The 14,002-nt window shown below is 39.0% G+C and overlaps 1 protein-coding gene and 1 long non-coding RNA gene across 46 annotated transcripts in view; one reads left to right on the top strand and one right to left on the bottom strand.

Moving 5' to 3' along the window:
- The window catches only part of HNRNPC (heterogeneous nuclear ribonucleoprotein C), a 56,371-nt gene extending 52,555 nt beyond the window's left edge, over nucleotides 1-3,816 (top strand). For 15 of the 45 annotated variants that reach the window (XM_082736957.1, XM_082736927.1, XM_082736958.1 and 12 more), the window contains 4 exons: nucleotides 1,795-1,955; nucleotides 2,437-2,550; nucleotides 2,798-2,955; nucleotides 3,055-3,816. In XM_082736957.1, the coding sequence (XP_082593083.1) occupies nucleotides 1,795-1,955; nucleotides 2,437-2,550; nucleotides 2,798-2,955; nucleotides 3,055-3,138 (517 nt within the window). In that variant the 3' untranslated portion in view covers nucleotides 3,139-3,816. Of the gene's footprint in view, nucleotides 1-1,767; nucleotides 1,956-2,436; nucleotides 2,551-2,794; nucleotides 2,956-3,054 lie in introns of all 45 variants that reach the window. The other 30 variants (XM_082736948.1, XM_082736923.1, XM_082736943.1 and 27 more) reach the window with 3 other exon arrangements.
- Nucleotides 3,817-5,348: 1,532 nt separating this feature from the next.
- Nucleotides 5,349-13,441, bottom strand: LOC309867862. Its single transcript, XR_014313356.1, has 2 exons — nucleotides 10,984-13,441; nucleotides 5,349-10,938 (listed from the first exon to the last, which is right to left on the bottom strand). It is a non-coding gene; the product is annotated as an uncharacterized lncRNA (long non-coding RNA).
- Nucleotides 13,442-14,002: the final 561 nt, after the last annotated feature.

Below are 14,002 nucleotides of genomic sequence, written 5' to 3'. Positions count from 1 at the left end.
AAACCATTCCAAACCTACAAATTAACAACTCACTTAAAATCTGTCTGCTATCGGACACCTGGGTGGCTTAGTTGGTTAAGCATCTGCCTTCAGTTGAGATCAGTGGGATTGAGTTCCACATCACTCTCCTTGCTCATCAGGGATCCTGCTTCTCCCTCTTGGCTGGTGCGCTCGCTCTCTTTGGCAAACAAAAAAAAATTTTTTTTTTTAAAATTTAAGGTTTTATTTATTTATTTGACAGAGATCACAGGTAGGCAGAGAGGCAGGCAGAGAGAGAGGAAGGGAAGCAGGGTCCCTGCTGAGCAGAGAGCTGCATGAAGGACTGGATCCCAGAAAATAAATATTGGGCGGTCTTGACTAAAAACTGCTTAAGTGGAAATTACTAACTAGTACACTCATTTGTTTGGCAGTGTACCACGTGTTCCTTCTTAGTTTAGGAACATGTTCCTGTCATAGCTACTTCTGGGAAAAAATAAGCTATTGCTATATTAAAGTAGGATGGAAACGTTTTAGATTAAGTTGGGTTGAGAAAGATAATTATCACTACCTGGAGGATTGGAGACTTAAATTCAGAGATTAGTCACTGATGAGATATCTTGGACACTAGTTATATATATGAATTACAAATTTTTAAGGCTTTGTAATACATCACTTTAGGCAGAGCAGCAGTTTTTAGGTAATTTTTGTAGACTAATACCTTGGAATTAAGGGCCTTGGAATTAAATTAGTAATTAAAAAGGTACAGAACAAAATTGAAGGTTTTTTTTTCCCCAGTGGTAGATCTTACCTTCTTGTGCTGCCAGTCTATTGTAACGGAATGTAGAGGTTTTCTAGAACTGTTAGCCATGTAAGAAGATTTTTTTATAACATTTTGAATTTTCTCTTTACAAATAAGAAAGTCAGTACCAAGCCATCACTTTGAGGTATGTCTTTAGCAGTCACTGGGATACTCCTCCAGAGGAAGCAGCAGTTAAACAACCAGTGATAACTTTTAAGAGCTGAATGTGTGCTGGGCAGTGGATTTAGGCACTAGTGAATAGCAAACAAAACAGACCGTATTCCTCATCCTGCTGGAATTGGAACAAGAGTGCATCTTCTGCTTAAATGTTGTTAGAATGGATTACGGCTTTTATACACCACCAACAGGTGCGAATGGCTCTTAGTACCAACTGTCTGTTCTATATGGTTCAATTCAGTATGACTACTAATAGTAAGAATTTATTTCGGTACTCACCATAATTTATTTCTATATAATAATTTATATTTATTTATTTCTATACTCACCAAATACATACATGCTCATTCTGTATACTCTATACATTATTTATTTCTATACTCCTCAAATTTACTTCACCATAAATAGCCACTGTTTGCAGGTTCCATTAATTGGAATCCACTTTTCTGAGTATTTTATTTGGAAATGTTTTCTAAGTTTTATTTATTTATGAATTATTGTAGCGTATATAGAGTAAAATTAAAAATTTTATATGTAGTCTATTCATTGTACAAAGTAATACTTACTAATTCTGCCAGAGCACAGAGGAACTTTGATGTCCATCCCTTAAGGCCAGCTATCATTGGATATGCATGTGTGTATGTAGTATTTTCTTGAAGTAGCGGCTGTATTGAAAACAGGAGAGAAGGAAGGCTTTTACTGGACATTGGAATAAAATTTAGCAAAAAGGCACAAATTTGTAGACAGTGAATATTAATTTATTATTTATAAGGTCACTGATGGAACTTGCTGACTTAATTTTAGTTGTGAAGGACGTCTGTTTTCATTTTATTCAATAGGATGTATAGTTACCCAGCACGTGTTCCTCCTCCTCCTCCTATTGCTCGGGCTGTAGTTCCTTCAAAACGCCAGCGTGTATCAGGAAACACCTCACGAAGAGGCAAAAGTGGCTTCAATTCTAAGAGTGGACAGCGAGGATCTTCTTCCAAGTCTGGAAAGTGTATGTATTATTGCAGTTTTGTGATTCTGCTACTTGTGTGTTGTTGAAATAGGGAAATTAATGCAGTTAGTAATGTTTAGGTTTTATACTAATGGCTTTGTGTAATCAAAATAATGGAAGAGAAGATAGTAGTGATTAAGGGTCCAGTTAAAGTATTCAACTTTAGGGAGCTAGTAAGTGCTTAAAAATTTACAAAGTGTGTAAGTCAAGTCAAACAGTACAGAAAGTGCTTTCAGATATAATTGAGATATTCACTAGGCCTACAGAAGTAAGAACACTGTTGCTAAGGGAGTAGGCACATTAGATTCAGTTTTTAGCTACCAACTAAGTGATCCCCATGACTGGGACAGTATGATCCTGGCTCCATTTCTCCCTTAGAATCCCCTCTGGCTATTACCTTGTGGTTTAGTTGGAAATGTGTTCGGCATCTGGTAACTTCTGGTAGAGTTGATCTTAATACAGAGTTCTGTTTGTATTAAAGTGAAAGGTGATGACCTTCAGACCATTAAGAAGGAGTTGACCCAGATAAAACAAAAAGTGGATTCTCTACTGGAAAGCCTGGAAAAAATTGAGAAAGAACAGAGCAAACAAGGAGGTAAATGGCCTTGCAGCTTGTTGGGTGTAAACTTGGGTTAGTTACCGAAGATAGTTGAAGGTACATGTTGGAATAGTGGGATATAAAGCAATTGAATATATGAAACTTGGGGAATTTGAATTGGGAAGGGCATTTGTGTGGGAGGATTTAGATTTGTGCTGCAGTTCTGTGATCATTAATGGGGATTGTCTACATCCTGTGGACATTACTTGCCCCTAGACAGACTTGTCCTTCTCATCCCCAGTAGAGATGAAGAATGATAAGTCAGAAGAGGAGCAGAGCAGCAGCTCCCTGAAGAAAGATGAGACTAATGTGAAGATGGAGTCTGAGGGGGGTGCAGATGACTCTGCTGAGGAGGGGGACCTACTGGATGATGATGATAATGAAGATCGGGGGGATGACCAGGTGAAAACCACGGGAAAGGAAAGAAAGAGGTGGTGGAGGGGGGAGCAGGGACACATGGAGTGCCTCTAACTCCATCCTATTTGTGTCTGTTTCTCACAGCTGGAGTTGATCAAGGATGATGAAAAAGAGGCTGAGGAAGGAGAGGATGACAGAGACAGCGCCAATGGCGAGGATGACTCTTAAGCACATAGTGGGGTTTAGAAATCTTGTCCCATTATTTCTTTACCTAGGCGCTTGTCTAAGATCAAAATTTTCACCAGATCCTCTCCCCTAGTATCTTCTTCAGCACATGCTCACTGTTCTCCCCATCCTTGTCCTTCCCATGTTCATTAATTCATATTGCCCTGCGCCTAGTCCCATTTTCACTTCCTTTGATGCTCCTAGTAGTTATGTTAAGTCTTACCCTGTAATTTTTGCTTTTAATTTTGATACCTCTTTATGACTTAACAATAAAAAGGATGTGTGGTTTTTATCAACTGTCTCCAAAATAATCTCTTGGTATGCAGGGAGTACAGTTCTTTCCATTCATACATGAGCTCAGTAGTTGCTTCCCTAACTGCAAAGGCAATCGCATTAGTTGAGTAGCACCTGAGAGCAGCTTTGAGTTAGAGGTATGTGTGTTATACCCCACATAAGAGTGCTATGTGGGGCTGTTCAACACAAATGTAACAATGTATTTTTGTGAATGAGAGTTGGCATGTCATATGCATCTTCTAGAAAAATAATTAGTGTAATAGTCTTAAGATTTGTTTTCTAAAGTTGATACTGTGGGTTATTTTTGTGAACAGCCTGATGTTTGGGACCCTTTTTTCTCAAAATAAACAAGTCCTTATTAAACCAGGAGTTTGGAGAAAAAAAAAACCTGGTTTTTTATTTTTGTATTTTATAATTGTTTACTTCAAATTCTTTGTTTCACAGCGGCCTCCACAAAAACGCTAGAATGTACTAAAAATATTTTTCTTTGAGTCATAGTCTTCGCTCATACGAACATACACTACTCAAATGATGTGTCATTGGGGTGGGTATTGCTTTGATGTTGAGTGGAGATTCTTGTGCAGAATGGCTTTTCTATCCTAATGAAAAGGTTTGGGAACAATATTAAGATACTTCATTAATGTTTTGTGGTCCATTTGGCACCCTTTTTGAGATTTTTGTTGTGTGCTAAATCTTTTTGTCCTTAAATAGAAGAGGTTCAAACATGTCAGGATTTTAGGAAAATTTGAAACAACTGGAGAATGAACCTCTGTTCCTTTCATTATATCCTTTTAATTGCTATTTAGAGTCACAGTTACTTTTGGATTCTGAGTCTGTGCCTCCAAGTTCCTAAGAATAGAAAAGCTCGCTCTTCTGTGCTCTGCTATAGTTTATACCTTCCCAGGTGACTGAGAACATTTACTTTCAATTAGTTTAATCCATATAAATAATTTTTGTTCCTTTCTCCTGTGTGATTAATTTCAGTGGTTTTTGTTTTGTTTTTTTTTGTTTGTTTGTTTGTTTGTTTGTTTTTTGTTTTGGTCATGATACTAATTAGCACCTAGACTTCTACGGATGGATAGATATGTTACGCTTGCCTAACTAATCCTGAAAGGTCTGGTTTATGTTTTTATACTTGTTTCCAGCAGAGCAGGATAAGAACATGGCTAGTTTGGACTATTACCATTTACACAAACCTTGGATTCCCCAGAAAGTTGCTGTTTCATAGCATGCAACAAAGGCATTTCTATCCAACCTACTGTGGGCAGAAGTCCATTCCTATTTATTAAGATCTCAAAAAATCATTTTATATAACACGTGACAAAGCAGAACAGAAGGAAGAGGCTAATCTCCAAACCCCTTGGACCCCATATCCATAGTACAAAAGTAGCTTTTGTGGATTAATTTGGTCAAAAATACTTCTACTCCCTGCTTTGTTTTCTGATGTAACATGATTTCATGTTTACAGAAACTCACTTTAAGCACATAATCCCCAAAATAAACTGGATGCTTAGAAGAAAGGGTTAAGGTTCCAAGATGTCAGTAAAACCTATTTAAGATAATAATGTTAGCTATCAGCAACTAAAAGATGCTGGACCAGTTAAGCCGTGCATGAAAAGGTACAGTCATGTGCTCTTCAAAAATGTATACACACATGCAAGGTTATTGATAAAATGCCGACATTTCTAGTTTGTCTTAATGGGGAAGAGTAATTTCACACTGTATGTCTCAGGCTATTAGGAGTTTAAATTTCCTTGTGGAAGTAAACAGTACTGTAAGATTTCTGTAATCAAGATTATACTCTTGGAAATTCAGAATCCTAGGCCAAAGCTTAGAGAAAAGGAAACGTGACTGAAATAGCATATAGTTCTATATCTTGCAAGCTGATGAAATGCAGATACTACAAGTTTTTTTTAAAAAAAAAAAGAGATCGTTGTCTTAAAGACCATTGGTCTAATAAAGGCTTATAGTCATTGTTAACATCATTTAACTCTGGGCCCCAGGAAAGGAGATTGGAATAGGTTCAATAGAAATAGAGGCAGAGGAGGCATGGGCTCTGTGGTTTAGCAGTGGGTTGGCAGAGCAGGTGAGGTTGAAAAGCTTGACAGTTTGAGAGACAGCTAATTTTTTAGAGGAAATTCTGAGTAACTTGACAATCTCAAAAGAGCAGGCCTTAAGCTATAAGCTATTTAATAGAAATAAGACTTACCATAGTAAAATACGGTGATGACTTTGTTGGGTATTAAAAATTTCAGAATAATGGTTTATCCAATATGCCCAGGAAATAAAAGAAAACAACCTGGAAGCTTTTAAAGACTGCACTGTCCAGCCAGGATTGGATGAAGAAGGTGGATGACTTAAATCCCTTTGGAACATTTCTGATGCTACATAATTTAATTTTTAATGGGGAGACTTCTGTGGCATTCACTGGCAAAGGTACTTTTCTACTTTTGCTATTTCACTAGTGAAAGGAGCTAACTTAAAGCTGTTGGATTGGAATGGGCGACAAATTTGGAACACTTGAAAAGAGGGTTCCCAATAGATTTCAGATGTTACCCCAACATCTGAAACCTGTGAGGATTAGTAGTACTAGTCGTACATGTTTTAAAGTCTCTTAAGAGAACTAGGTGTAAGAGAATGGGAAAATGCAAACAAGAACAATAGAATTATGATAAATTGGAAAGGAGTCAAATGAGTATGGAGAATATAATGGAAGAAAGGGTAGATTAAAAATAAGCATCATTAAAGCCATACAGTAACTATAAAATACCAGTAAAGGAATCTAGTGAATAACTTAGCAGCAGTATGTTGATACAAACGTTGTAAGTAGCTAGGGGAAGGAAATCTTGTAGGTATGATATACAAAGTAAAGAAATGGAAGCTGAGACACTATACTTCACAAACATTGGTGGTTTTAGGTAAACTGGATGATACAGTGGGATGTGTTGTGGAAGTAGTTGGGAAATAGAGAAATAGCTAGGTACTTATTTTTAGGAAAGTGAGAAAACAGCGTCATTGATTGTGGCCTTGGAGAATAAAGGATTTAGCCATAGAAGTTGATCTTTTTATTTAGTTTGAGGAAAATTCGCCTGTACCACTGTCAAAATGGGGTTTGAGTTTCTATACCCTAGTTCAGATCACACTGACCAAGGAAATGCATTTCAGTTGAGTTTTAGATGGATAAGGAAAAAGTACAGTGATACCTTGAAGCCAGTCAAAAATAGTAAACACAGATCTGACAGAAATGGGAGTGACCAGTAAATGAGCTACATATGATCTGTATAGAATTGGCTGGTAAGTAACTGTAGTGACTCGTTTGCTTTATCAATGCTGTTTATCTCATAGAGAACAGGTACCATTTATATTGTATTATTTGATGAATAAGGGGCTCTCAGAGAATTTCTAGTGTTTTTAGAAAGACCTTGGGATAAAAGTAAAAATTGGGCCAGCTAAATGGTACAGAAAAAGCTAGATTTAGAGGTACACCTGACTGGGATGACAGAATTCCAAATGTTTAGAGAGGAGAATAAATTAGAGGTGTTGGAAAATTACATGTTTGAATTTCAGTTAATCAGATTAATCCTAATCAGGAAGGCCTCAAAAGAACATGTGGTTGCATTAGTAACTTTCAAATTAATTTTTTAAAAAAATAGTCCTATTACGAAAAACAGGGCCTGTGTGGAGAGTGGGAGTTAAAAACCGTTTGAGTTGGGGTGGACTTCTCCCTGACCTTAAGTCAGAACTACAGTAGAAGGGATAGTGTAATGGGGTGAATGCCAAAAAAAAAAAAAATAGTAGCAGCTTAATAGGAGTAGAAGCCCAGGATTTTTGTGTGTCACACAAAGGAGAAGTTGAGGGAAATAAAAATGTTCTGAAGATTTAACAAAAATTTGGTTGTGCAAAATGACTCTTAAGCTTTTTATAAACCTAAAGTTGTTACCAAAAATAATTTAGTATGTTAAATGAGTTATCAGGTAGATCTCAACGTCAGTTGTACATTAGAATTTACCAAGGGAGCTTTAAAATTCTTGACATCCAGGTGTGCACTCCAGACCAATTAAATCTCTGCAGTTGGGACTCTTGACAATAACTTTAAGTTTGCTAGCAGTAAGGGGACCCCCGGCACCAAGAGGCAAAAAGTGCCCTTTCCAAGGTTAAGAAGGTAGAAGGGAGCAATTAGAACTTTCAAGAGAGGGTGTCTTGAGTGATGCCTCTAATAAGTTAGTAAAGAATGTTTGTATCATATGTTAAGTGGTTTAAGACAAGTGCTTACAATAAGAAAAAGCATGGTGACTATGCTTTATTTAAAATGAGAGCATCTGGTGAAGTGGTGAGCCTGTATCTCCCTTGAAATCTATGGCCAAAGTACAGCAAGCACTGATGGGGCAGTGTCTAGGTAGGGTTAAAAGGTGAGAAAAGCTAGGGTTGAGGGAGAGAGAAAGTCTTTGTTCTCTGAGGTTATAAGAAAACATGTTAAAGCCGACATTATCCATCCACCACTCTTAAACTATTGCACTCCAATACAACTTCCTGTGATGGAAATATTTCATAATGCATTGACTAATGTGCTAGCCCTGTCACTGCTGAGCCTTTGAAATGTGGCTAGTGTGACTGAGTAATTGGGTTTTTCAGTTTTGTTTTTAATCTGAATAATGTGGCTATCTTATTGGATAGTGTAGTGCTACAAAATGAACAGTTTCTAAAAAGTACAGATATTGATAAACTAGCTGTATGTAACTTAGGTGCACAAATGTGACTTTCCAAGGTGTTTCGTGTCCTGAGTTCATGGAAAGTGTTTCTAGGCCCTAGACCTCAATATCAAAGACTCCTTAGAACATCTCTAGACTAACATGGAATACTTGACTAGTAGGTCATCTACAACTACAGGCAGAGTCTGTGTTACCCTCATATAGCAGTGTTTCTTGGAAAATAATTTTTTTTTTTAATAAAATCTTCAGTGGGAACCTATCTTGTCAGTGTGTGCCCAAGGGTCAAGGAAGATACAAGTTGTAGATGCATCCAAGAATGCTGCTGGGCAAGCATTTAGGATAAAATCTTAGTTGATTTTCACACGACTCTATACATGTGTATGGAAGTAATTCCTGTTTCAAAGAGTCAAAGTGCCTTGTTGAAAGCCCCATAGGTAATAAATGGTAGAGCCAACATTGTGGCCTGTGATATGGCTTAACCATTGATTCTGGACCTAAGGAGAGGAAATGGTATCTTGATATCTTTGAGCTTACATCCTGAACCCCCAAAAATGATAAAACTGTCTCCAAAGCATGATAATAGACTAGGGTCCCAGCACCTTCTCTTAAATTCAACATAAGGAAAAAATAACCTTAGCATTTTTCTCTTGATTATATACACTGAATAAGACTTTATAAGACTTTAACATTTGGAAACACATCTTGAAAAACACTTGGCCAAGAGCAGAAACTGCTGGGTTATGCAGCATCGTTGGGCTTTAGAAATGAAGAGGCTAGACTTTCCCATCTTGAAAAACACCTGGCTAAGAGCAGAAACTGCTGGGTTATGCAGCATCGTTGGGCTTTAGAAATGAAGAGGCTAGACTTTCCCATCTTTTTTCCTTAGCTGTTTCCAGGGAACCCAGGGGCACTGTTAACAAACCATTTCTTGTATCTGAAACTTTACAAATACTTGGTAAAAATCATCATCCATCAGGACAATAGTAGTCTGATTCCACCTTCAACCCTGTACCATGATGCCTGCTTGGTCCTTTAGAAGAAGCACCTGGAAATGTCATTATAAGAGCGTCCTAAAAAGGATTTGGTCTTTGCCAAAAGGATTATTAATGTTAAAAGGGTTTAGTAACACAGTTTGTCACTTTTGCAGACCCACACAAGCTGCAATAACAAGTTTCTGGTATGAATGTGGGACTTCAGTGACTCAAACTTCATGCATTTACTGCTTGGTGAAGAATTTTAGTAGTTCCCTTCCAAACTTAGGAATCTTCCTATGGTCTATAAAGTCTTGGGGTCTGATAAATTTTTTGCCTATTTTGCCCTGCCTTAAAGGATACTTGCTTTACAGAGGTATGAATGAGATCCTTAAAGCTTCTCCTGGCCCCCTTGGGGGATATTACCCACCCAGGGCGTGTAGTGGAGCCAACAGGTCGGCTAGATGGTTAGAGCCAGCTGCCTGCCCAGCCTCACTCAGTATTCCTCTCCCTACTCAAGAACCTGTAATACTCCATTTTGTTAGTTTCCTCATCCAACCAAATCTCTGCTTCCCAGGACTTGATATGGACGCCGCAAAGTTCTTTACCAGCATCTAGGTCATTCACAAAGTGCCAGAAGCTGCTGGGGTTTAGTTGCCAGGAAGTTACCTGCTTAACTGCTGGAAATACTCAGTGGTCTGCTTTGTCTTGGGCAATAGGAGCAACAGCCCTTAGTAGAATCTACTGTGGGGGTTAGAGGGGGGATTATAGCCACATCCTAAATTGCCCACTGTTAACCTGACCACCTGTGGAGATGGCTTCAGTGTTTGCTGTCAGTGTTTTCATTCCCTCAGCTGGGCATACAATCCTGATTCATTCCCCTGGTGGGGCCCAGCACCTGCCTGGGTACATACTCCGGTCCCTGCTATCTCCCTTTCAGCCTGTGGATGAGGCACATGGCAGTACCACTCCTCTGAAGTTCATCCAGTCTTGTCCTCTTAAGCACATAACCTAAGTGTAAGGATATACATCACCCCTTCAAAATAATTAACCCTCCAGCACAGTCTCTCACTAAGGCCAAATAGCGGTCTTCACGCAAATGATTGGAAGGTTTATTTTCCCTAGATCTCTACAGACCTTGGGAGCCTTGATTTTGGCTTTGGTGTATCTGAGGCCTCCTGCCTGACCCACATACACTTTTTCTTTTTGTCTTCCTTGCAAAGCCCTTTGGGTGTCAGTGGTTCCATAGCCATGTTTCCCTCCACCCTGCCCTCTTTTGCAACTTTTTGGCACTCATCAGTCCTGTCATTGAGGAATATTTATACTTAACAGTTTCAGAATATCCTAGGCACAATTCAGTTGCAACATAACCACACATCATTTTTCCTAAGAAGTAACATGCTAGTGAAACAAGAACAACTACCAAGTTTAACATAATCCATACTCCTGTATCTAGCTGATGTAAATACTTGATTATATTTGCTTTGTTCAGAAAGAAAAATGACATGCCATTTTTATAGCACTGTTAAAGCTCTTGGGCCTCCTAAAATGTGCGTCCAGTCATTTTTATTTTCTCCCAGTCTTCATTGGCACTTCATTGGCACCGTTCCAGTCCAAGTTACCATCCCCTTGCTCCTGGTTTACTACAGTACTCTCCTGTATACCCACACCCACTTGGATCCTTTTCCAATCACTTCTCCACACAACAGCTTTCCTGATCTTTTCAGAACACATATAATCATGGCACTTCTTCGTTTAAAAGCCATTCTGGCTTTCCTTGTCTTAAGATAATGACAAAACCTCTTACTACAGTGCACATGGCATCCAGTCTTTCCTTGCCTATCAGTCCAGCCTCTCTACCATGTGCTCCTCACTTTCCTTGTTCGAAATTTTTTGTGCCTCTCACTCCCCAGGCTCACTCCCTCCACTTTTGTCCATTTGGTTCCATAGTGAACTTTGGTTCACCCTTAAGAGTTCAGCTCAAGTGTTGCTACCTCCAGGAATCCTCTCTCACCTGCCTTTGTTAAGTGGGCAAGTAGCTATCCCAGAACGAGCAATCTCTTCTTTTGTAGCACTAATTACAGCCACAGTCAACAATGTGTATGATTACTTGATTAATATGTTCTCAGTAGAGTGGAACTCGGAACAGGAGCCACATCTTTCACTGTTTACCAATATTATCCTGAGTGTTTCAGAGTGTCTGCAACATCAAAATATGTTGAATGAATGGGTGGGAAAGGGAAAGGAAAAAGTAGGGGAGGGTCAGCCCTGGATGAGGCAGTCTTGGAAACCGCTTGAATGCCCAGCAAGGCTGAAGATGCATTCTTGTAGGGGAACTTAAGTGCCCCTGCTTTCACTGTAATATTTCACAGTCCTCTCCCAGTGCCTCCAACAAATCCCTAATAATCCATGTTTGATTGCCAAGGATGAGATTGTGCATTATCCAAAAAGGATGGATGTGCTCATTGACATCAGTCAATCGGGGCACCAGGGTGGCTCAGACAGTTAAACAACTGCATTCAGCTTGGGTCGTGATCCTGGTTCTGGGATCAAGCCTGTGTTGGGCTCCCTCTTCAGCAGGGAGTCTGCTTTCCCTCCCCCCCCACACACACCTCTCTCTTGTGCTGGCTTGCTCTCTCAATTAAATAGATAAAATCTCTTAAAAAAAAAAAAAAGTTAACCTCTTTCAATACCTGGAAGTCCAATTTCCCTTACAAAGCCCACTTTCCCTTTAGTGGGCAGTTCTACCCCTCAACACCTCCACTCTTTACTTTTTAAAATTAAAGTATACATATATTCTATAAAATGCATGCATTTTAAGCATACAGCTTCATGAAGGCTTAAAAATGAATATGCCTGCATAAACCACCTTTCTGGTAGGATATGGAGAATTACTAGCATCCCAGAAACAACCTTCGTGCCCCTTCCAGCCATTACCCTCCCCTCTTGGTAATCACTACTCTGACCTCCTGTCACCATAGATAGGTGTCCTCTGTTTGTGAACTATACATAGATGGAATGTGGAAGAGTGAGTTAAGAAAAAGCCAATATAAAGGTTTGTTATTGGGATTGGGTACATAAGGCTTCTTGGAGTTTTCTAAGGATTGGGGCACAGGAGGCTGGAGTATTTGTCCACTGGCTCCTGTTCCCCACTGACTGAGGGATGCCTCAAGGAGGTTCATTTTCCTACAGTTTTGGGCTGTACCTGATCTTCATCGGCTCTGTCAGCATCAAAGGACATTTAGATTGTTTTTGGTTTGAGATAATATTCCCGTGAACATTCTTGTACATGTCTTTTGAGAACGCATCTGTACACATTTCTGTTGGGTATGTATATAGTTGGGTGGAACTGGGCCTAGGGTTATGTGTATTTTCAGCTTTAATAGATATTGCCAAACAGCTCTCCAAAGTGATTGTACTAATTTATATTTTCATTAGCTGTAAATGAAATTTTAGTTGCTTCACATCCTTATCAGCACTTGGTATTGTCCTTAAAATTTTAGTTTTTTTTAAATTAGTGTGTTTGAGTGTGTCTTACTTTGCTCTTTGGTAAACTTTTATTGTATAATTTACATACAGAAAAGTCCACAAATCATGTGTACAGCTGTTACTTTTTGCACACTGAACACACTCACAAAAATTAGCAAGAAAATCAAGGATTGGAGAATCACCAGCACTGCAGAAGTCCCTCGCATGCATGCCCTCTTCCAGCCACTTACACCACCATCCCAAGGACATCTATTATCCTGACACCATAGATTCTTTCTGCCTGTTTTTGAAATTCAAATAAGTGATATATTATGTAGTTTTTTATGTCTAGCTTCTTTGATTCAGCATTGTCATTTCAGTTCATCTATATTGTTGCATGTTGTAGTTTGTTCATTCATATTATTGTATAGTATTACATTATACAGATACACTGCGATTTATTCATTCTGTGAATAGGCATTTAGACTGTTTTCAGTTTTGGCTATTATGAATAAAGCTGCTATGAACATTCTAGAGCATGCCTTTTTTTTTTTTTTTTAACAAATGTGTCCATTTCTGCTGGGTGTAAATCTAAGAATGAAATCACTGGAATAAAGAGTATTATCTCATACAGGAATAAAGAGTATATCCCTTGCGTACCTGCTATTTTCCAATCTTAGCTATTCTGGTATCCTAGTGGTGTCACTTGAAAAACTTTTTTTGTTAAGAGCTACCTGGGTGGCTCAATCGATTTAGTCTCTGTCTCTGGATTTCAGTTCAGGTCATGATCTCAGGGTTGTGGGATTGAGCCCCACATCAGGCTCCATGCTTAGCAGGGAATCTGCTTGAGATTCTCTCTCCCTCTCCCTCTGGACTTCCTGCCCCACACCCACTCATGCTCTCTCCCCCTAAAATAAATAATCTTCAAAACAGATTTTAAGAATTTTTTCTTAGAAGTTTTTCTTCCTGGGACACCTGGGTGGCTCAGTTAGCTAAACATCTGCCTTTGACTTGGGTCATGATCCCAAGGTTCTGGGATTGAGCCCCGCATTGGGCTCTTCGCTCAGCAGGAAGCCTCCTTCTCCTGCCTGCTGCTCCCCCTGTTTGAACTCTCTCTCTCTCTCTCTCTCTCTCTCTGACACACAAAATCTTTTTAAAAAGTTTTTATCTTTCCACTTTTAAAAATCAGCTTCTAAGAGCGCTTGGCTGACTCAAAAGAGCATATGACTCCATCTCAGGATTATGAGTTCGAGCCCCACATTGGGTATAGAGATAAAAGAAATGACTTAAATAAATAAAATGTTAAAAAAATAAATAAATAAGCTTCAATGACACTAGGGTGGCTCAGTCACTTAAGCATCTGCCTTTGGCTTGAATCATGATCCCAGGGTCCTGGGATCAAGCCCTGCCTCTGGCTCCTTGCTC

This window comes from Mustela nivalis (genome assembly GCF_964662115.1).
Source record: "Mustela nivalis genome assembly, chromosome: 6".
In the NCBI taxonomy this organism is placed as follows: Eukaryota; Metazoa; Chordata; class Mammalia; order Carnivora; family Mustelidae; genus Mustela; species Mustela nivalis.
This window is presented reverse-complemented; position numbering and strand designations above follow the sequence as displayed.